This window comes from Protopterus annectens, chromosome 6.part1 (assembly GCF_019279795.1).
Source record: "Protopterus annectens isolate FY-2018-M chromosome 6.part1, PAN1.0, whole genome shotgun sequence".
NCBI lineage: Eukaryota > Metazoa > Chordata > Ceratodontiformes > Protopteridae > Protopterus > Protopterus annectens.
In genome coordinates, this window is record NC_056738.1 from 132,803,309 (window position 1) to 132,827,760 (window position 24,452).

The window sequence follows — 24,452 nt, forward strand, 5'->3', positions numbered from 1 at the left end:
GAAATGCTGGCAGTAAAACTGGCAATCCAAAAGTTCAAACCATTCCTCAAAGAGGGCCAGTTGATGATAAGGACAGACAACACCACAGTCATGTGGTACATCAACAAACAGGGAGGCACTCATTCATACCCCCTATGCAGAATGACCTTGGAGCTGTGGACCCTGGCACTCAGCTACAACATTCAGTTACAGGCAATATTTGTACCGGGAAAGACAATACTCTAGCAGACATATTAAGCAGAACCACTGGATGCCCACGAATGGAAGCTGCACCGGACATCTTCAAGACCATCTCAAAGAAATGGGGAATGCCACAGATAGACCTATTCGCATCACCTCTCAATCACCAGCTCAAAAATTCTGCACAAGGACATTCCACCCACTAGCATGGAAAGTGGACTCACTCTCCTTCAACTGGAAAGGCCTAACAGCATATGCATTCCCACCTCTTCCTTTGATACACAAGGTACTACTAAAAATCAAGGAAGAACGTCCAAGGATAATCCTGATAGCTCCAAACTGGCCAAGACAACACTGGTACCCACTACTGAAGAGCATGTCTCGAACAATATGTGGCCAATACCCTGATGCCTTTGATGTTAACTCAGAACAACTACAGCATCATACATCCAAACCTAAAACGCTGCAACTAACTGCATGGAACATCACATAGCAGCAGCTAATCCAGAACTTTCCCAAAGAGTTAAAGACATTATTCTTGAAGCACGCAGACCTTCAACAAGAAGGAACTATGCTGGAAAATGGAAAAGGTTTGTCATTTGGAGTACGGAAAGAGGAAAAGATGTGTCAAACATAGATATGCCTAACATTCTGGAGTATCTGGCGAACTTCTTCATTCAGGCCTGTCCTACTCCTCCATCAAGATACATGCATCAGCTATTTCAGCAGAATACAGCTTTGATCCACCTGTTTTTGCACCCTTTGCTCAGGCAGTTCCTCAGAGGAATCAAGAATGTAAAACCTCCAAGGAAACCACCATTACCAGCTTGGGATTTAAACTTTGTGCTAGAAAAGTTGACACTATCACCCTTTGAACCAGCAGCAACAGCAGACCTACAACACCTGTCATGGAAAACTGCTTTCCTACTGGCAATTACTTCAGCAAGGAGGGTTTCAGAACTACAGGCCTTAATGGCAGTGCAACCCTTCCTAATCTTCCACCAAGATAGAGTGTCCATGAGGACTAATCCTACATTTATGCCCAAGGTGGTATCCAGAGTATCTTTAAACCAGGCAATCCACCTACCTACCTTCTTTCCCAACCCACAAAACACACGTGAAAGCATACTGCATACCTTGGATGTACATAGACAGCTACGCTACTACTTGGACAGAACAAAAATAGCAGAAAGACTGACCAACTTTTGTAGCCTATGCAACAGGAAGGGAAGGAAAAGCTATTTCCAAACAGACAATCTCCAAATGGATAGGAAATTGCATACGATACTGTTACTCCTTCCATGGAAAACCAATTCCACAGAACATAAGACCTCATTCTACAAGGGCAACAGCCACTACCACAGCCTTCTTACGAGGAGTGGCAACCAAAGACATTATTGAGGCGGCTACTTGGACCTCCGTGCATACATTTGCCAAGCATTATAATTTGCCTCTATATTCCAGATCCCGAGCAGGATTTGCCACTGCTGTACTGCAAGGGATCCTAAACACACCATAATCTACTTTTATCCTCCTCCCTAGTTGGCTATGGTATTCTACCCACTTGTTATGACTGCAGATGCATCCATGAAGGACATAGTACAGTTTTGTACCTACCATAAATGTAGATGTCCGAACTGGATAGCATCTGCAGTCAGGATTACCCTCCCGCCTCCCCTCTGTGGTACTCCTAGGGTGTTTACCCTCTTAATAGCTAGCTGTTGGGGGGGGGAGTCTTTTATGGTGTATTTGTTTGTATATATGTACATATATGCTTATTTTTGTGTTTACCTCTATCTATTTGGAAACATTGGCATCTATCCAAATTTTAGCCTGCAAGAGGGCTACTGGCATCTGGGGCAAGAAACACTGAGGAAAATGGCGTCGGCTGATGCTTTATACCAAGACCAACAGAGATGACGTCGGGTGGAGTGCGACATCAGCCGAAGCCGGACCCGGACTTTGGAATCCGGCCGACTGCAGGGCTGCCTGACGACAGGACAACCCACTTGTTATGACTGCAGATGCTATCCAGTTCGGACATCTACATTTATGGTAGGTACAAAACTGTACTTTCTTCATCAGAAGTCTGATGTTTGGACAAATGTAAACACAGAGCTAAAAGATGAAGTCTACCAATCTAGTTACACAGTACACAGCTTCAATATTTTTGTGAACAGGCTGAGGCAAAGAACTGAAGAGATGTATGCCTAGTGATTAAAAACAGCATGCAAGTTAGCCTGGTTAAAAAGGACACCACCTCTGTGAATGAAGCACCAAAATGGCTACTGGCCCAGTTGATACTGGAGGTCACACCAAACGAGGAGTCACTTATATCCCCCCCTACCAGTCTATTTCTTAGTAATTACTACTCATTCTAAATCTAAAACTTTTTTGTTCTACTGGAGGACTTTAATCTGCATTATCAAATAGCAAAAAAAAAATTCTGCTTGATGCCATCAGCAGCACAGTTTTATATGTATACATTTCTGCATGGTTGCTAACTGAGGTGATCGCTGTCCAGTTATGACATAATGAACCATGAAGAAGCAAAAGACAATCTGGTTACATTACTGGAATACTCTGAAATTATAGAAGTGCAAAACCGACCTGGAAACCACAGAATCAGATCCAGTTTTACAGGATATAAACACAGTTGCTGCACCAAATGAATTTCTACAAATATTCACCACCAGACAGATTTACAGAGAACTGAGGGGAAAACTTACACAAATTAAACTAATAGAATGCAGGAAGAGAAACAGTCATAGGCATTCTTTGTATAAATTAGAATAGAGATGAATTTAAGAATTTTTAATAGTTAAAACGTTTATCATCATTAGTATGAGCTACTTGCAAGATCATAACAAAAGTACTGCATGCACATTTACACATACATGTTAAGAAATAAAAATATGACAGGATATATACTGCTGCAGTCTGCTTGCTGGGAGCAGGTTTGCATGAGGCCGAAAAAGGCTACAGGAGACAAATGATGTGCTTCCAGATTAGGGAGCAGACACAGTGTCAAAATACTTAACTTACCTTACTATGTTGTAGTGTAGTACACAACGAAATAATAAATCCTCTCTCCACGATCTCGCTTCAGCTTTTCTTAATCCAGTAAAGACGGAAAGACGCTGGTATGAAAAAAACGTGAAAAAAAGAAAGTTGGCGCATGCGCAAAACAGCAAAAGTATGCGGACGTGGAAACATACGGAAAAAAAGTTAAATTAAAATTAAATTTAAATTTAAGGGTCGCGGGCCGCATGGAAGAGCTCTGAGGGCCGCATGCGGCCCGCGGGCCACGGGTTGGACACTCCTGCTCTAGACCATACCCCAAAGGTCAGAAAAGTGGCAAAATGTGGTTCCGGAAACCCCAGGGAGTTGTGCTTGACACACGTGGTGAGTTTCCCTCGAGGGGCAGAGGAGGCAACAACAATAGATGCTGCCCTCGAGGCAGAGGGGGCCCACAAAATCAGGGCAGCAGAGATTCCTTCTCTGACAAGCCCTTCCAGCATCCCTGAGGGGCTGCCCGCCTTCAGAGGCAGTCGGGTGAAGATTATCGCTGTACCCAAAAGCCTGGCAAGACATAACTCCAGACAGATGGGTACAGTCTATCATATCCGGAGGTTACAGAATTCCCTTCGTTCATACCCCCTTAAGGTCAACAAATCCCTTCCAGATGTTCCACCCAGTCTAAAGGAACAAGCAGTCCAAGAGATCTCAAAACTGCTACAAAAAAGAGCCATCCAATGAGTCCCAGCAGACCAGCAAGGATCCGGAATTTACTCAAGGTTCTTTTTGGTACCAAAAAAGACAGGGGACTGGAGACCCATTTTGGATCTCAGCAGACTAAACAGGTCTGTACAAAGAACGAAGTTCCGGATGGTCACACTTCAGTCCATTCTACCCTTTTTGGGTCAGGACAATTGGATGTGCTTCATAGATCTTCAAGATGGCGTACTACCATATCAAAATGGACAGGCGCACCAGAAGATTCCTCCGCTTTCGGTTGGGAGCCAGTCATTATCAGTTCCGAGCTCTGCCCTTTGGTCTCACCACAGCCCCCAGGGTGTTCACCAAATGTATGGCAGTAGTTACCTCTCACCTGAGACGGCAAGGATTCCAGGTGTTTCCCTATCTAGACGACTGGCTCCTTACTGCTACCACAAGACATCAGCTGCTACGAGCCAGGAACTACACCATCCAAACTTGCTCCAAGCTAAGTATCACAATAAATTTCGAAAAGTCTGCATTGTCGCCCTGTCAGTCTATAACCTTTATAGGTGCAAGTTTAAGTACAAAAGACATGTCAGCGAGACATCCATTACACAGAGTATTAGATATTCGCCGACATGTATAGGTGTTATTAGGATGCAAGAAAATTCAGGCCAGATTCATCCTAAAGACATTGGGCCTCATGGCAGCAGCGATCATACTAGTCCCTCTGGCTCGTTTTCATATGAGGATTCTTCAGTGGTTGCTTTTCACCCAATGGTCATTTCTACAACTTCCAGTGTCTCGCATGATTATGATTACACAGACATGCAAAGACCAGCTTGCTTGGTGAATGGTTTCCCCATCAGTACCCCAGGGCAGACCATTTGTTCTTCCTCCTCCAGTTGCCACAGTGACCACGGATGCCTCCCTGATCGGGTGGGGGGGGGGGCATTTTCAGGGCAGAACAGTCCAAGGCACATGGCAACCCCACGAGTACCATCTGCATATCAATGTCTTGGAGATGAGAGCTGTGCTTTTAGCATTGCAAACTCTTCAGAACTCTCTTCCCACCGGAACCATTGCAATTTAGACAGACAATATGTCGGTAGTGTGGTACATCAACAAGCAGGGCGGAACCAAGTCCTACCCCCTATGTCGAGAAGCACTCAGACTCTGGCAATGGGCGATCTCTTCCCAGCGGTTTCTGATAGCAACGCACATCCCTGGGAAGTCCAACTTTATAGCAGACAGGCTAAGCAGAGCCATTCTCATGCCTCACGAGTGGTCTCTCAATCAGACAGTGGCGGACCAAATCTTCCGCAAATGGGGTCAGCCTTGCTGCGACCTTTTCGCCACCCCCTTCAACAGCAAGTGCGACAGTTTCTTTTCTCTCCTCTCTCTTCCCGGTTACCCTCCCAGAGATGTTCTAATCCACGATTGGCCTCAGGGACTTCTTTACGCATCCCCTCCATTTCCCCTGATTCCCAAACGAATACAGAATGCTACCGCTCTGGGATGCAAGATGACCCTCATTGCCCCCTACTGGCCTCGACAAATTTGGTTTCCGTTCCTGCATCATCACCTCCTGGAGCAGCCCTTGACCCAGTACCAGACCTCCTGATCCATCAGTCGGGCGGGCTGCACCAATCCCTGCAGTCTCTCAACCTCACTGCTTGGTTGCTCCACTTCCAACCTTAGCCAGGCTTCTGGACATTTCCCATTCGGTGCGTGAAATCATCTTATCTTCGCACAAATCCACCCCCAGAAAAACTTATGCTAGTAAGTGGAAACGTTTCTCTTGCTGGGCAGAGTCTAAAAACATAGATCCCTTTTCAGCCCCGGTCCACCACGTTTTAGATTTCTTAGCTGAACTTTTTCAGGCTGGGTCCTCTTCTGCCACCATTAGAGTTCAGTTAGCCGCAATTTCAAATTTTCATACAGGCCTATCTGAAACTAGTATCATATCCCATAAGCTTTGCAAAGCTTTTCTCAAAGGGACATCTTTGCTCAGGCCCCCAGTAAGAGATCCCCCGCCTCCGTGGGATCTTAATTTGATCTTAGCTTCCCTAATATTGCCACCCTTTGAACCCGCAGCTTCATGTTCCTTAAAGTTTCTTTCTTGGAAAACCCTCTTTCTTGTGGCAATTGCCTCAGCCAGAAGAGTTTCCGAACTCCAGGCTCTTTGTGTTCACCCTCCTTATTTAGTTTTCCATAATGACAGAGTTTCGCTCAGGACTAATCCCTCCTTCCTTCCTAAGGTACCTTCTGAGAGTAATCTGAATCAGTCCATTGATCTTCCGGTCTTCTTCCCAAATTATTCCAACAAAGCTGAACATAAATTACATCAGTTGGATGTTCATAGACAATTACGTTTCTACTTACATAGGACTAAACAAATTAGAAAATCAGATCAGCTCTTCCTGTCCTATGCTGAAGGTAAACAAGGTCTACCAGTGTCTAAAGTAACTCTGTCTAGGTGGTTGACTTCTATTATTACTTTGATTTATCAATTGAGGAACAAACAGCTCCCTGCTAAACCAAAAGGCCACTCTACTAGGGCTTTAGCTACTTCTGTAGCTTTTCAGGCAAGATTACCAATGGAAGCCATTTGTGTGGCAGCTACATGGGCCACTCCCCATACATTTATTTTTCATTATAAGTTGGATGTGGCCTCTAGGAGCAGAGCTGATTTTGGTTCCACTGTGCTGAAGAGTCTGTTCCGATGAGCCACCCAGGACTGAGGTGCTAGGGACGCTGTCCCAACCAGCAAGAATGAAGGCGAGATAGACAACATTAAGAAGTTATGTACCTACCATAACGTTCCATGTTAGTTGTCTTCTTCTCGCCTTCTTTCTTGCATCCCACCGTCCGTCCCCCTATCCTAATAGACCGAGAAGAGTTGCCCTCTGAGTTCCTTTTAGCTGGCTGGGTCTTATCTGGTTTGTTCCCTCAGCCTTTTAGCTCTGTAGATAAACATATGCTGTTAGGACAGGTGTCCTTATATTTGTCTGTAGTTAGGTCTACCAAACGAGATCTGGGGATATAGCGCCAGACATTGTGGGATATGGGGAGGCCTCGAGCCAGTAAATAGCTCTCGAGCTTTAGAAGATGACCGAGTCGGAGCCGAGGATAGGCTCCGAACCCAACCAGCAAGAAAGAAGAGAAGAAGACAACTAACATGGAACGTTATGGTAGGTACATAACTTCTTATTATGTGCAGTATGGCGTTACTAGTTGTTAAGGAAAGTGAAAAATGGCAAAACAGCAGTGGTTTAACGTAACAGAAACATACTGATTAGCATCTAACAAAGAACTGCGTTTTTAATTAATGTTAAATAAACTGGAATAATAAAATTGCATTCTTTGCCACTAAAGGTGCACAAAAATATTTTATTTATTTATTTATTTTTGCATTTCTTTCCTGAGGATGGTTCACTAGGCCATAGTGAGCCCATTTTCAGTGGAGGCCCAGGGAGGAAAGCTCCACATTAAAAAGAACAATACATAATATGTATACATAATATATAAAGAACAAACGTAGTATATAAATAATACATGACATACAAAACAGTACAATAGATCAGCATGATCAGTACAATAAAATAGAAGGGGTGCAGTTGACAATTTAGAATCAGAGTACAATGTGAAGGATAAAGTGGATTACACAATTAGGGTATAACAAGTTAGGATAAATAAGTTACTTGTGTGAGTAGCTTAGTCTGAGTAAGTAACACTTCTGAAGTTATAAGCTTGAATATAGGTGATAGGCAGTACCAGCACTGTAATTAAGTGTTTTGAGACAGAAATAGATATATCAGAGTAATAATAAATGAAGGTGTGGTAGTTTAGAGGAGGAAGTCAGGTTTTGGGAAGTGCAGTTTTGGCACATGTGCACTGCCGTAGAGAGGAAAGGTGTTCTCTCAGGGACTTTTTAAAGAGAGCTGGATTGCTGGTAGTCCTAATTGATGGTGGGAGGGTATTCTATAGTTTTGCAATAATAAAGGAGTAGAGCAGATGACCAGCTGAGATGTTTGGCTTTTTTTCATTCAGGAGCAATTGGTTTTCAGATTGGAGAGGTCTATTTGGATGGTACTGAGTAAGTAGAGAAGACAGGGCAGGGCATACATAAATTTGTGTGTAGTGGTTAATAGTAGATATGTAAGATAATGTGGGAGTTCTAGCCAATTTAGTAGGCATAATGAGCAACAGTGATGAGATAAATGGCTTACTATCAAAATGTCGATCACCCATCATTGAATGTACATACTGTCGACTCCTTTATGCGAAAGCCGTAATGCAGATTCCTCAAAATAGCGAAAAAACACCGAATGTTGACATTTCCTACCGCTCCACACCACAAAACAAGTGCTACCATGGGTCAAAAGGGGGGCGAAATTTTGCATTTCGGAATATCGGCGTTCGACATTATCAGCAGTTGCAGTTTGGAGTTCGCTTTAGTGGTGTCGGCAAGGGGTGATCAACATTTTGATAGTAAACCAAGATAAATATTTCCCATTGGTTACAAATTTAGAAATTTTATTGTAGCTTGCATCAAGTTTGTATTGCAGAGAAGCCTGGATGTTGGTAGGAAGAGGGGCACTGTATAGAAGAGATGGTAGCAGAAAGGAAGAGGCTAGGGACAGGTTTGCGGAATGGTTGAGGAAGTCTTTGTGTCTATAGAAGATGCCCAGTTTCTTATATATATTTTTTAAATATTGCTGTGAATATGTAGGTCAAATGTTAGGTTTTCATCTATGATAAGACCTAGTAGTTTTGTATTTGGAACAACTTTAATGATAGTGTTATTTTGAGAATGAACAGTGAATTCATTCTTGTTTAGGGTGTTTTTTTAGGGGCAATTAGCACACATTTAGTTTTGTTGGGGTATAGGGCAAGATAATTATTGGACATCCAAGTTTTGGTAGAAGTGAGGGCACTTTGGGTGAGTTGCTGTAGTTCCGATGTGGACTTGGCAGTGCAGATTATAGTTGAGAATTCTGCATATTGGATGACAGTACCTTGACTAAGGGTGGTGTGGAAGTTGTTGATGAAAATGGTGAACAGAAGGAACCCAAGTATGGATCCTTGGGGAACACCTGTGATTTTAAGGACTGGAGAGAAAGAATGTTGCCACTTGGTAGGTTGTTGCCTATTTGTGAGGTAGTTTGAGAACCAGTTTTGGGTTGGGGGACAGATGTCTAAGAGAGTTTAATAAGAAGAGGGGGTGGGACACTGTATCAAAGGCCTTAGAGAGGTCAAGAAAGAGCGAAGAAACAAATTTTCCAGCATATTGGGCCCAGTTAACTGTATCCATGAAGGATATTAGAGCTGTAGTAGTGCTATGACCAGGCCTAAAATCATGCTGAGTAGGAGAAAGGATCTGGTTATGAAGCAGATAATTAAGCAGTTGAATGTGAATAATTTTTTCCAAGATCTTAGAGATGGGTGAGAGGATAGCAATAGGTCAGAAGTTGTAAATATCAGTATTATTGCCACCTTTATGGAGAGGGAGAATATATGCTTTTTTCCAGATTGAAGGTATGTGGGATTCCTGAATAGATCTTTTAAGAAGTATGCTGATGGGGAATGTGTGTGCCTTCTGTGGAAGGTTGGGCATCGGGCTGGCAACTCGACACAGTAAAAACTTCACTGCCAGTCATGAGCAGACAAGGTGATCCGCTGTGGCGACCCCTAACCGGGAAAAGCTGAAAGAGAGAGAGGGAGATGATGGGGTAGGCAATAGAGCTGGTTATTTGTAGGAATTCTGGAGGTAGGTTGTCAGGGGCGTTGGTGCCAGGTTTGAGTTTAAGAAGGACTTTTTATAGTCGTTTTAGGTATAGGTGAGAGAGAAAAGCTGGGTAGTGAGGAAGTAGAGGTATTTTGTGAAGATGGATCTGAAAGGGTGAGGTTAGTTTATGGAATGGTGGTGGTGAGGTTAGCTGTGGTATTAATGAAATACAGGTTAAACAGCAACGCAGTTTCAGTGGGTGTTTTATCCAGATTTGGACAAGGATTATTATTTGAGCCTGGATTTAGTAAGGAATTATTGGAGCTCCAGAATTTTTTTTTTGGTTTTGTTTTTATTGGTTTTGTAGACTAATGTAGTGTTCTTTTTTGTTTTTGATGACTAGACGCTTTAGTTGATTATGAAGCTGCTTATATCGTGTGAGGTCAGAGGGATTTTTTTTTGGCCATGATTTACATGCTTTGTCCTTGGCAGTCATGAGTTGTGTAGTGGGTTTGGAATGCTAGCTGGCATTATTAGTTTTTACTCTCTTTTGATGGAGTGGATCTAAATTGTTTAGGATCCTGAGAAATGTTAAGTTGAAGAACTTATCCTCATCAAGGGGAAGGAGTTTTAGTGCATCCCAATTGACGCTTTGTAAAGTTTAATTAAGGGTAGTTGGGCAGAAATGGGCTAAGTCTCTAGTTTGCTTATATTGGTGTTTACTTAGCGTTGGGGTAGTTTTACATAGTGTAAAAGCAGGTAGGTGGTTACTACTACAAGGGAGTGTCTGTGAGGAGGAGATTCTGTTTGGGTCGGAGACCATAATCCAGTCCAGAATTGAGACATTGTCATTGTTTTTGTTGGGTCTTGTTAATGTTAATGATCAGCAGGGTAAAGTTATATGGGTTTATGTTGGTGGAAGGGTGTTGGTGGGAGATATCAAGCCACTTAATATTAACGTCTCAAAATGACTGTTTCATTTTTTTATATTATTTGTTGTCCAGGCAAGGATTACTTCTGATATAAGAATTTTGTTGCCTGGGGGGATTTCCAAAACAACAATAGAAAGGCTTTTACAGCTATTCATTTTTAGGAAGGCAGTTAATGTTTTGGCTTTGGAAAACTGTGGGATAGACTTAGTATCTGGAACTATAGTAAAGTCATTTGGGTACATCTTTAATGTAAGGTTTTAACCAAGTCTCAGAAGCAGCCAAGATATCTGGTTTGTTGTGAGCTATCCAGGTATGTAATTATGGGATTTTGTTTCTGATACTTTGAAGGTTAGGGTTATGAAGTTTAGAGATTTATAGGAGTTAGGGGGGTTGAGAGTAGAGAAGATGGGACCTGCGTTTGGATGCGTCTCTACATTGGGGTAAGGTGGAATATGTAAATGGGAGTGGAATAGGTAACTGTGTTAAGTATCGTTAGAGGAAAATAGTTGAGATGAAAATGGGGTGGCTGGAGTGGAGTATGATTGGCTAGTTAGTGGGTAGTGAGTTGGGTTAAGGTTAGGAATAAGTTAAAGTGGGAGTGATTTGACGAATGTGATTGGATGAATTGTAATGATGCGAGGAGTGTGATTGGATGAATTGTAATAATAGGATGAGATGGGGTGAGAATAAATGTAATTGAAATGGGGGTGGGTGGAAATGGGGTAGTGTAGGGGAGTGGAGTGAGTCCGAGTGGAGTGGATAGAACTAAATACACGGGAGACCACAAAAGCAACAGAAACAGAGAATAAAGTACATTTTCTTCAGTGGATATCCTAAAATAAATGTATAGTATAACAAAATGAGTTGAGGTGATGGCTGGGAAAGGGGATATATAGTTACAGTGAAGTACTGCTAGATAAGAGAGCCTGGATGTAGGAGCCACACTAGTAGTTCTCATAGGAGATATCAAAATCTATGAGCACTGTACCTGGGGACAATAAGGCTATATTAGTTAAAGATAATGTAGTGTTTCTAGTTCGGAAAAACTTTTAACTAGAACAATGGTGGCATGGCAACAGTAATGATAACTGCCAGAAAAGTAGCTCAGTGGAGTGGGGGGGACCTGGAAGGTTGTCGCAGTGATGTGCAGATGTTTTTCGTATTTCACTGTTTCAGTCATTACATTTGGGTAATTTGCTTGCAGGTTGTCCTCAGTCGGCCTGATTAACAAAGTCTTGGGTGCTGCGTCGGTTGCTGTTCCTTCTTCCATGACATCAGGTCGTCAGGGGTATAAAACATGCAACCGATGTCATTACATCAGTCTTTCTTGCTGTGCGGTGCCCAAAGCAGAAGCAGTTCACAAGTGCCGGATGGTCGACTCCTGAAAGTTTCGTTTTCGAGTTTCAAAACCGAAGTCTTCAACGAAAAGCTAAGTACCCCGTTGGGGAAACTTTTTCTTGCTCCTTACCGATGTCAGTAAAAGTTAATAATTGTATTACTTGTGAAAGCAAATACCTCATAAAGATTTTCATTCGTACTGTATTCCTTGCCTAGGCCCTGACCACGACGTACCTTGCTGTTGGTTTTGTGCTTTATTTAATCAAAGCACCATCTGTTGTCGGTATATTTTTGCTTCTAAATATTTTGGTTCTCGGTTTAATTATCTAGAAATGTCGTCGGTTAGCCATCCGACTACCGGGATTCTGAAAAAACGCAAAGATAAAGACAGAGACAGGCCGCCAAGGTCCAAAACTGCCGATGACGCTTCTCCTAAGCCAGTCGCCAGTTCGCCGGTACTCAGTGAAGCGCTTTCGCAGCCCCTGATACCCGCTACTTCTGATTCGCAGGCCTCTTGGAGTCCGGTATGCCACGAGATACTTCAACTATGGAACCCACGGATGTCTCTATCTTGGATTGGTCCGGAGCCGCTGTGCAGGCACCAGCTTCTGAGGGTGTATTCAGGCCTACGGACTTGCATATTAAATCAACGCTTCCTTCATTACTAAGGCCTACATCTCGATCCATGTCTAAAAAACCGATACCCAGGCCACATGCTCAGGCCCCTATGCCTAAAAAACATGATAAAAATGGCTGAAGATTTAATAACTCTAATCAGGGGTAGCCACCCACCCCCTTCTAAGAGGCCTAGGGCTGAGCTTGATTATAAATCTTCTGATCAGGATTCTGTTTTTTCTGACTCTTCTGATGATCTGGATTTGTCCTTACCTACTTATGAGGATTCTGATGCAGGGGGACAAGGATTCTACTCGAGACTTTTCCTGGTACCCAGAAAAATCAAATCATGGCGTCCTATCCTGGACCTGTCTACTCTAAACACCTTTCTGGAGATTCCAAAATTCAAGATGCTGACTCTTCACCATTTACTTCCTGTGCTAGGCAAAGACGTCTGGTTGGCAACACTAGATTTAAAAGAAGCATACCTGCACATCCCAATCAGGGAATCTTGCAGAAGATACCTACGCTTCAAAGCAGGCTACACACACTATCAGTTCATTGCCCTTTTGCTTATCTACTGCACCCAGGGTATCACAAAGTGCCTAGCTCCAGTTATTGCATTTTGCAGGCAAAGAAGTATTCAATTATACCCATACCTGGATGAATGTCTAATTCTGGAAGAAAGCCAGGCATACTTTTGAATCATCTGGCCTTTGTAAAAAGTGTTCTAGCTTGTTTGGGGTACACCATAAACAAAAAGAAATCACAACTGGTACCCTGTCAACAAATTACATTCCTGGCAGCAAGCTTGAATACAACTTCCCAGATGGCTTACCTCACGCCAGAAAAGGAAATTCATTTGACAACCTACTTCAAACAAGTGACCACAAAAACTCTGCTTATCTGCAAGGCAAATACTGCAAGCCTTGGGGTTCATGGCCTCCTGCATTCTTCTAATTCCATATGCAAGACTGCATATGAGGAAACTACAGTGGTATTTAAAAAGCCTATGGAGTCAGCATTCGCACAGCCTAGAAACAATGATTCCTATCGTTCCTTGCCTACGCCTAGAGTTCCTTTGGTGGGCAGCGGCCTGCCACTAAAACAAGGGACTACCTTTCACACCACCCCCTGCCACCCAAACCCTAACAACAGATGCATCAGGCTATGCATGGGGGGCTCACCTGGCAGGGAAGTGCATTTAGGGCAAATGGAACCCAAGTCAAATACACCTGCATATCAATACAAAAGACGTTAGCTGCACAGAATGCTCTGACAGCCTTCAAGGAGGGGTTGCTATTCTCTACAAGGCAGGATTACAAATCAGTAAAATAAACCACAAACCACATTCTGATGATAATACAGCAATAATTATTTCAAAACTACAACTAAACAACCAGAAATCAGTTAACATCATCTGTACTTATTTCCCACCAGGTAACAATCAAGATAAACTAGAAGACCTATTAAGTTGGCTTTCTCTAAATTATCCACAAGAAACAATATTACTAGGAGATGTTAACACCGACTGGAATTTATGTAACCATACCAACCCATCCTCTCTGATCAATTTGAATGGTTTCTCACAACTCATTAATTCCACAACTAGAATAAACAAATCCAATAACAAAGAAAGCATTCTGGACTGGATATTAATAAATGGTCCAAAACAAAACTATACAACAGGAACCCTACCAGATGACCTTAGTGATCACTCTCTAATATATATAATAAGACATAAAACAAATGTTAACATTTCTCCCCCTGTTAGAACTATACGCAGTAAAAAACACTTTGATCAGAAAATGTTCCTAACCGAACTTAAACATTGCAAATGGGAACCCCTTAAGTCCCTTCCAATAAATGAAGCAGTATCCTACTTCAATAAGACTTTCCTAACAATCCTAGATCATCATGCCCCAATTCGTACCATAAGAGTGAAAAACAAACCAGCAGTATGGCTCACAAGTGAGACTAAAAAGCTAATCCTTTCCAGGAACAAATCCTGGACCAAATGGCGTATCACTAAACTCATAACTGATCAGCAAAATTTTAGACAACAACGAAATATGGCTAAAAAAGCAATCATACAGGACAAAAAAAACTTTTATATCCAACTTCAACAATCCTCCCTCCAAAAACCACAGAAGTTCTGGACCTCTATTAACAGGCTAATATCCCCAGGTAAAGTAGTAACACCAACTCCACTTGGCAGCAACTCTGATGACCCTACAAAAACAGCAAATGCGTTTAATACCTTCTTTACCACAGCTGTACAAAACTTAGCAAATCAACAATATCCTGACACTGCCAACCTGCCGCTACAAGCCCCACCCCCTCCTTTCCACCTAGAACCAATACCCACCTCCTTCATCTCCTCCTTACTTCAAAAACTTAAACCTTCTACCCCTCAGCTGACAAATTACCTGGGAATACCTACAACTAGGAGCCTCAGCCATTGCCTACCCAATCTCTATATTGATTAACAGAACTATTAAGGAATGCACTATTCCATCAATCTGGAAAATCTCAAATATTATTCCCCTTCACAAAGGTGGTGACTCTACTGAATACTCAAACTACCGTCCCATAGCTCTTCTGTCTCCTCTTGCTAAAATAATGGAGAAATGTATCCACAAACAATTAATTACCCACCTACTCCACCACAATCTCTTAGCGTACTGTCAACATGGCTTTCGTCCTTACCACAGCACTACCACAGCCCTACTTTCTTTTACCAACTGTATCAACACAAATCGAAACAATAATTTCCTGTCATCAGCACTCTTTGTAGATCTTTCTAAAGCCTTTGATATGGTTAACCATAAACTTCTACTCCACCTTCTAAAGTCCCTATCACTTGATAAATCCGCCTTGAACTGGTTCACATCCTACCTGGATAATCGTAAACAAGCAGTTCTCTGGCAGAATCATCTTTCTGAACTTCTACCTACTTCCCTAGGTGTCCCACAGGGCTCTATCTTAGGCCCACTTTTATTCTCCATTTTCATCAATGACCTTCATCTCTCTATCCCCTTCTTTACCTGCATTCAATACGCCGACGACTCCACAATTATTTGCTCAGCAAAATCCCAAACTGACCTACATTCTCTCACACAAAAATCCTTTACCACAATAGAAAAATGGTTCTCTAACCATTGTCTTCTCCTCAACCCTAAAAAAAACAAATTATTGCTGTTTACACCCTCACACACATCTCCCCCTCTTCATTTTACACTTCAATCCAACAATGGTACCATAATTTCTCCTGACACCACCACCAAACTTCTAGGAATCACAATAGATAATCAACTTAAATTTAACGCTCACATTAACACTATAATAAAATCTACCAACAAAAAACTCGGATCTCTATATAGAATTAAACAATTTCTATCACCACTAGCCAGATCTACAATAGCAAGAACTCACTTACTCTCTACCCTATTATATGCCTCCCCCATCTATACTAACATGTCCCAATATAATCATAACAAACTAGCTAGATCTTATAATAACATTGCCAGATTCGCCACTAACTCACCATATAGGACTCATCACTGTCAAAACCTAAAACAACTAGGCTGGCTTGAATTACCTCACCTCCTACAATTTAACCAACTTATTATTGCCCATAAAGTCCTTTATCAACCTAACAATACCCCCACTCTCTCTACCCTCATAACGCCATACCATAACCTGAAAAAGTTACGCTCAACTAAAAAAATGCAGATGCAAACTTCTTTATCTAATAATTCTGCAGGAGACTCTCTTTTTTCTAACTTTGTTGGTAAAATATGGAACCTCCTACCAACTGACCTAACAGCTCTTACATCTCTCCCACTATTCAAAACTAACCTTAAACATTTCCTCTCCAACCACTGGTTATGCTCTTGCAATAATCCTGACTAATCTCCTTTTTCATTTCCTTGTCCTCTGCTCTACCATGTCTCCCTCAAATTTTTCTCTGTTAAAGTTGATCCTTATATCATAATTACTCACTGACCTTTCTACTCTGTCCAGCTCTACCTATCCCATCTAACCACCAATCCTGTTTTCCAAATCCTGTCTTATCCTGTAGATGTCCTTAGTAACCTTATATCCCCATCTTTTCTCGATTTACTTACTTATTGTTTTTTTTTTGTGGGAAAATAGTCAAATCATTTTTTTACTATGTACAAATCTTGTTCTTAGTAACATTTTGTTATACATTTTTGTACTGTTGTTTTTAATTTACTTGTAACATTAAATGTTTTGAAAACTCGGAGCTTTTCTCCTCGGGCCTCCACTGAAAATGGACATGTATCCAGTTGGACTAGCCCGGTTAACAAATGTAAAATAAATAATAAATAAATAAAATTCTTCCAGGACAACTAATTGTAAAGACGGACAACACCACGGTTATGTGGTATATAAACAAGCAGGGAGGTACACATTCTTACCCCCTCTGCAGACTAGCCGTGGCATTGTGGAACACAGCCTTGAGCTACCAAGTGCACCTACAAGCTCAATTCCTGCCAGGAAAATTAAATACACTGACAGACGGACTAAGCCGAAACCTCATGGACCCACATGAGTGGAAACTGAAACCAAGGATTTTCAACATGTTGACAAGCGAATGGGGGAAATATAGACCTGTTCTGTTTGCCTCCCCCCAGAACTACCAGTTGGACAAATTTTCCACAAGGACTCCACACAAACAAGCATTAAGCGGGCCAAAGTGGGACATGGGGGTGTGGCCAATATGACACTGGCCACACCCTTTAACATGCCGTCACCACAGGAATGGTGAAGGAGATGCTGTTATGATTACGACGGATGGCTGGTGGAGTGGCTAGCTAGCTTGCTAGCTGGCTGCTGTAGTGGCTAGCTGGTTGGTGGTTGTAGCAGCTGGAAGGATGAATGACTGGATGGATGGCTGCATGAATGGATGCCTAGCTGGATGGATGGCTGGCTGCATGAATGGATGGTTGGCTGTATGAATGGATGGATGGCTAAATGAATGGATGGCTGGATGAATGAATGGCTGTCTGGCTGAATGAATGAATGAATGAATGGATGGCTGGCTGGCTGGATGGAATGAATGGCTGGGTGGCTGGTTGGATGAATGGATGGCTGGCTGGCTGGGTGGATGATTGGCTGGTTGGATGAATGGATGGCTGACTGGTTGGATGAATGGCTGGCTGGTTGGATGAATGGATGGCAGGCTGGTTGGCTGGCTGGTTGGATGAATGGATGGCTGGCTGGCCGGATGAATGGATGGCTGGCTGGGTGGATGGACAGCTGACTGGCTGGATGGACTGCTGGCTCATTAGAAAAAAAAAGTCTTGGTCATTGTTTTAGCTGTTGTAGAAGCGCTTAAAACAAAGCGCTTCTACAGCCGTGATCTTGCAGGGCTCTTCCTGCCCCACTCCCCACCCCTTTTATAAATTGCATCCAATTGCTGCATGAATTAAAGCACCCAGACCTAACAGGCAGCAGTTTTGCCTGCAGGTCTGGGTTAGTGACGTCATTGAATTGCCGTGGAAAAGCCGGAAGTAATTGCAGCTTTTCCACAGCAATTCAGTGCGATTGAAAAGCAGGACTTTTCAAGTCCCACTACTTTGCACAGCGGGCAACGGGATGAGGTAGCTCAACCTATGAGTGTCCTGCTGACAACGGGACGGGTGACAAACTTAATGCTCTGTCCTTCAGCTGGAAACACCTATCAGTTTATGCCTTCCCCCCACTGCCTCTGCGCTCCAAAGTACTACTAAAAATCAAACAGGACAAACCAAGGATGATTTCGATTGCTCCAGACTGGCCGCGTCAACACTGATACCCCCCCCTGTGCAGTGTGTTATGGTTATATCCATGGCACCTGCCTTAGACTCTTTCCCTGCTGTCTCAGCAGGAGAACCAGATTCTGCACCCTCAGCTTCCAACACTGAACCTTGCAGCCTAGCTACTTACTTAAACTCTCCCTTACCATCCTTCAGCAAACCTGTGATGGATGTCATCTTAAAGGCAAGGAGGCCTAGTACTAGAAAATCTTATGCTGAAAAATGGAAAAGATTCTTTGCCTGGAACCAGTCTCAAGGGATGAGCACAGCAGCACCCAATTTACCTCAGATTTTACAATACTTAACTGAGATGCTTCAGAAGGGCCTGTCTTTTTCCTCCATTAAAATCCATGCTTCAGCCATTTCAGCTCATTATAACACAGAACCTCCCCTCTTCTCTCATCCAATGCAAAAGCAGTTCCTCAGAGGGGCCAAAAAATTGGGACCACCCAGGAGAGCTCCAACCCCAGCCTGGGGCATTAACTTTGTATTGGAGAAACTCACTCTACCTCCTTTTGAGCCAGTTGCTACTGCAGACTTAAAATTTCTTTCTTGGAAAACAGCTTTCTTTTTAGCAATCACTTCAGCTAGAAGGGTATCTGAATCACAGGCCCTTATGGCAGTGGAGCCTTTCATCATCTTTCATGCGGACAGGGTGTCACGCAGAACCAATCCATCCTTCATGCCCAAGGTGGTATCCAATGTGGCTCTTAGTCAGTCCATTCATTTGCCAACCTTCTTTCCCAATCCACAGAACAAAGGGGAGTGGATACTGCATTCCTTGGATGTGCACAGACAACTTAGATTCTACTTGGACAGGACTAAACCTCAAAGAAAATCTGAACAACTGCTGGTAGCATTTGCTGCAGGGGCAGAGTGGAAGGCTATTTTGAAACAAACCATTTCTAAATGGATAAGCCATTGCATTCATTTCTGCTATAAGCACCGTGGAAAACCTATCCCCCAGGGGATCAGACCTCACTCCACCAGGGCTGCATCTACTTCTACAACCTTTCTCAGAGACGTTCTTACCAGGGACATCCTAGAAGCTGCTACTTGGAGTTTTGTACATACTTTCACCAAGCATTATTATTTGGCAATTTTCTCTAAATCCAGAACTGGCTTTGCCACTGCAATCTTGCAGGGCCTTATAGCTGGCCCTAATGCTATCTAAGCTCCTCCTCCCAACCATAGCTTTGGGAATCTACCCAAATGTAATGATTGCAACAGTGAAACACGAAGAACATAGTACAGTTGTGTACACTTACCATAAATGTAGATGTTCGAGTGTATTCACTGTTGCAGTCTTGGTTACCCTCCCTCCTGCCCTCTAACTTTTTTGGCTATACCTCTACTTTCCTTTACTATGGTTAAAAGCCTTTTTGGTGTATTTGCTTTTTTGTTGGAGGTATACCTTTGTGTTTTTTATATTTAATTGCTTCCCATTAGGGGGGGCACCTGACATCTGGGGCAAGAAAAACTGATGTAATGGCGTCAGCTGCATGTTTTATACCCCTGACAACCTGACTTCATGGAAGAAGGGACAGCAACTGACGCAGGACCCAAGACTTTGTTAATCAGACCGACTGTGGGCAACCTGCAAGCAGATTACTCAAATGTAATGACTGCAACAGTGAATACACTCGAACATCTACATTTATGGTAAGTGTACACAACTGTACTTTAGCCTTTCTTTAACTAGATAAGGCATAGGAAAATGTACAAAGGTTAAACATACATTTTTAAATATACATGGCCAAAATACTGAGGAGTAGTCCAATTTCCTGGGTTTTTATTGAGGATTCCTCAGTGTAGACAGGCAGTTTACAGTTTTTTTTAAGCCAGGGCTTAAAACCTAAGGAAACAAGGAGAGAACAAATGTAGGTGAAAATGGTGAGGGTGATGATAGTGTAATGTTACTGGAATGTAGAGAGAGGGATAGATGAAGAGACTGAGATTACAAGCAAGTTAGGAGAGACTGATAAAGAAGGTGATGCAGAGTAACTACAACTGAGTACATTCACAGGCCTACATATCTCAAACAGTTAAAAACCATTCGGATGCAGTATTTTTATTTTTTTACGGTCCGTTAGACTGATAGCACAGGCTGTAAATTTCTCTTCAGTACAGTTCTTTCACAGGCAGAAATAATTTTCCAGTTTACAGTAAGCGTAACTATGCAGTAGAAAATGCATTACTGAGACAGCATTGTACATGCAACAAACCCTAGAATCATATTTAAGCTGGATATAATAGCAATAATATTTTAAACAGCTCAGTTTAGATTCAAAAGGTGGACACGCAAATATTTTATGTTACAGCTTGCACAACCGATCAGCATCTATTATAGAAATGGACTACATGGCCAAATATAGTCATTAATACTACCGTAGTGCTTAGGAGACCTTTAAATTCAAAGTGCACAAAGAACAAGGAGTGTCCTGCTCTTTACAAGCTTAAGGCATTGTAGCCAAGTTTCGTAACACCAGTTTAGAAATTAGGTTGTGCAACACAGTGCTATAACAGAAACATAGGCAAAAACAGTGTACTTTGACCATCTAAATATGCTCAAACAGTTTTCTTGACAAAATTAAAAGTACATTACCAAGATCGGCTCTTGCACATCACTGGGATAAGTATTGGAGTTCAGGGCAAATGTTGTAGAATAGAAAAAGATGACGAGGAATGCCAGTGGAGAATTTTAAATCCTGTAAGGGATTGTGGGAGAAGAAAGTGAAACTAGATACCTTAATTTACTTTTGGGGGTGCTTAAGTCAGAGACTAATGTAATTTCAGCACCAAAGACGCAGCAGACCACAAAAGCAACAGAAACAATCAGAGGATAAGGTAAATTTGTTTCAGTGGATATTCTAAAGCAAATGTACAGTATATCAAAAGGAGTTGAAGTGATGGGGGGGAAAGAGGATAGATGGTTACAGTGAAGTACTACTAGATAAGAGAACCTGGATATAGGGGCAGCACTAATAGTTCTTATAGGAGATATCAAAATATATGGGCGCTGTACCTGGGGACAATAGAGCTGTATGAAACTGTAACTAGAGGAAGGATGGCGTGGCAATAACAATATCATCGGCCAGAAAAGTAGCTCGGTGGGGGGTTGGAAGGTTGTCTTGATGATGTATAGTAAGCCTTTCTTTAACTAGATAAGGTGTAGGAAAATGTACAAAGATTAAGCAAACATTTGTAAATATACTTGGTCAAAGTACTGAGGAGCAGTCCAATTTCCTAGTTTTACAGTGGGGGCTTCTGCAGTATAGATAGGTAGCTTGCAGTTTGTTTTCTTTAACCAGGGCTTAAAACAATTGTAAGTATACTTGACCAAAATGCTGAGGAGCAGTCCAATTTACTGGGTTTTCATTGGGACTTCCGCAGTGTAGACAGGAAGCTTGCAGTTTGTTTTCTTTACCCAGGGCTTAAAACATTTGTAAGTATACTTGACCAAAATGCTGAGGAGCAGTCCAATTTACTGGGTTTTCATTGGGGCTTCCGCAGTGTAGACAGGAAGCTTGCAGTTTGTTTTCTTTACCCAGGGCTTAAAACCAAGATCGGCTCTTGCGCATCATCGGAATAAGTACGGGAGTTCAGGGTAAGGGTAGAATAGAAAAAGAATAATTTTCACATTGCTTTTCATTAGAAACTTTCACAGAAAAAGTTTTTCTTTGTTGGGCATGTGGATATAAGGCATAGTTTTTTCTGCACTTAAATGCATGCATTTTCTATAAAGGCATAGAAAGCATTCACTGTGTGGTTATGCAGCTACATACCCTTTTCAATTTTGATAATTTGAAACTGTATTTCTTCCTTACAGATCTGTCTTTAAACCATTTATCTTTGTGCCAAATATTTTACCATTGTTGAAAACTGTTTCACCAACCTATGGCCCAGATGATCCTGTCAAAAAGAAGCCTCGCTTTCAAACAAAACCAGACCGACAGCACAAGTTGTACAAAATGCAACAAAAAAATCAGGATTTGCCGAAGGTAAATTGTGAAGTGCTTTAGCACTGTAATAAGCTTTAAATTATTCCTAAAATATTTTATTTGTTTACTATTACATGCTATTAATGTGTTCCTAAATATTCTAATGCTAACCATGCTCATCTGTTTCTTGTAAAATACTGTAAAAGGTTATATTACTTGCTACGCTGAAGGTTTGATTTGTGATCTGGGACTATAAAAATAAAGACCTTTTTTGAAGAGCTAAGGGGCACGTGTGTTTTCCCTTGAGCAGTTATTTCTTCAGTACACTGAGTAAAATAGCAGTACTGGCATTGTCATTGCATCTATATCTTGTCATTTGTTTGTTTGTTGCAGTATGTACAATTTCACATTAATAGTAAAATAGTGAGTGAAGTGGGCCACCACATTTACAAGTTAAGAACTCCTATTATGATGTTTTATATTCCTGTAATGGAGGTAGTATCATTATATGTATTTTCCATAATGATTATGTAGATGTTTCAGTAAATGTATGTAATGGTATTTGTTGGCTATTTATTTGAGCTATTTTAACTGGTTTACAAGACTTGCATTTTTATAAAAAGAGACACATTGTGCAGTTAATATGCAAGAGGCAGTTAATATTTACATTTTGTGTAATTCTTGTAGTTATTAGTCATACAAGCATACCTTTTAAAAACTCATTCTTCTATGACTATTTGCTAGCATATATATATATATATATATATATATATATATATATATATATATATATATATATATATATATATATAAAGCTTTCAATATGACTCTTAATAGCTGGGCTTTATATTCACATCATCATTAAGACTGAAGTCGTATTTATGCAATAAAACTGACTGTCTCTTTAGTGCAGGTTAGTGGTAAGTGCTGGTGGCTTTACAGAGCAAGAAAGAAGTGGACTGCTAAAAGCAAAAGTATATGCAGGACCCATTTTAATATAATGGCAGTTTAATTTACTCATTTATTTATTGGATAGATCTGCTGGTATGGCATGGATCAGTTTTAGGCATGACCATGGCCGGTGAGGCAAGAATAAATGCAGTATATTTGGCTTCCCGTAAATTTTGTCAACTTTGAGTAGTCTGTTACTTATGACTGATCACAGAAATTAATTAATGCAGTAAAGGAAACTTGCATCTCCATCTACCCATCCTCTAATCCAATTGCCTTTATGAGTTTTACTTTGGTATCAAGTTAAGCTGGGCAGACCAGATTTCACTGTTCCCAATTTTCCCAGTCTTTCCTATGGCATCCTCAAGCAAACTGGGAGATCTGATTCTTGTAGCCTGCACATTTTACTCGAGGACTTTCTTCCAGTAGACCATGTCTAGTAGTCCATCTTCCACAATATGCGTTGAGGGAACATCAGCTGTATGTGTTCTCAGATGACTCGTCAACCGAGAAGAACAGTAACTCTAGACTGAGATCAACATAGAGAAGCAGTAACTTTAATCTGAGATCCTCCTGAGTTACTGAGCTCCTCAGTCACAGAGTTTGACGTCTGGAACTATGCAAAGGAGCATTATTTCTTCCATTTATATAAACAGTCTCATTCTTTTTGTCACTGCCCAAAGCTCATGACCATAGGAGATACTGTGGAGATAGACTGACTGATAAACTGAGATGAGAGCTTCATCCTGTAATTCCATTCTAGTATAGTACAGTGCCTGTGATACTGCCATTCATTCACCTGTTTTCTGGTCACTCTCCCAATCCCATGTCCCCTCAGTTATGAAAAAGACCTCAAGATAAACTCCTGCACCTGTGGTAGCTGCTTCCCTATGTCATGTGGAGGGTAATTCACTCTTTATATTCATCATATTGATCACTGCTGCAATAGCCTTAGCTATATGGGTTATGTCCTGCACAGGATAACAGCTGACCAGTTCCAAAGCTTCAAGGCACCATTCACTCATCCAGTCATCCAAACCTATAATCAGCTCAAGTTGAGCTGCCTAAATACACAGGTTTGAGTCCCAAGTCATTCAGGGTTTTCCTGCTAATAAAGAGTATGCTGTTCTGAGGCTTTGGAGGATCGACTGACAGCTTGTGCTATAGTCCTTTGCTGGGCAGATGAGTTCCCTTTGGGCAAAAAACTTCCATTTAAAAA

The 24,452-nt window shown here is 41.7% G+C and overlaps 1 protein-coding gene across 1 annotated transcript in view; it reads left to right on the top strand.

Moving 5' to 3' along the window:
- Positions 1-24,452, top strand: part of SCRN3 (secernin 3) — a 939,975-nt gene that overhangs the window by 804,213 nt on the left and 111,310 nt on the right. Inside the window, exon 7 of the mRNA XM_044075556.1 lies at positions 22,171-22,342. Coding sequence (XP_043931491.1) covers positions 22,171-22,342 — 172 coding nt within the window. The remainder of the gene's footprint in view (positions 1-22,170; positions 22,343-24,452) is intronic.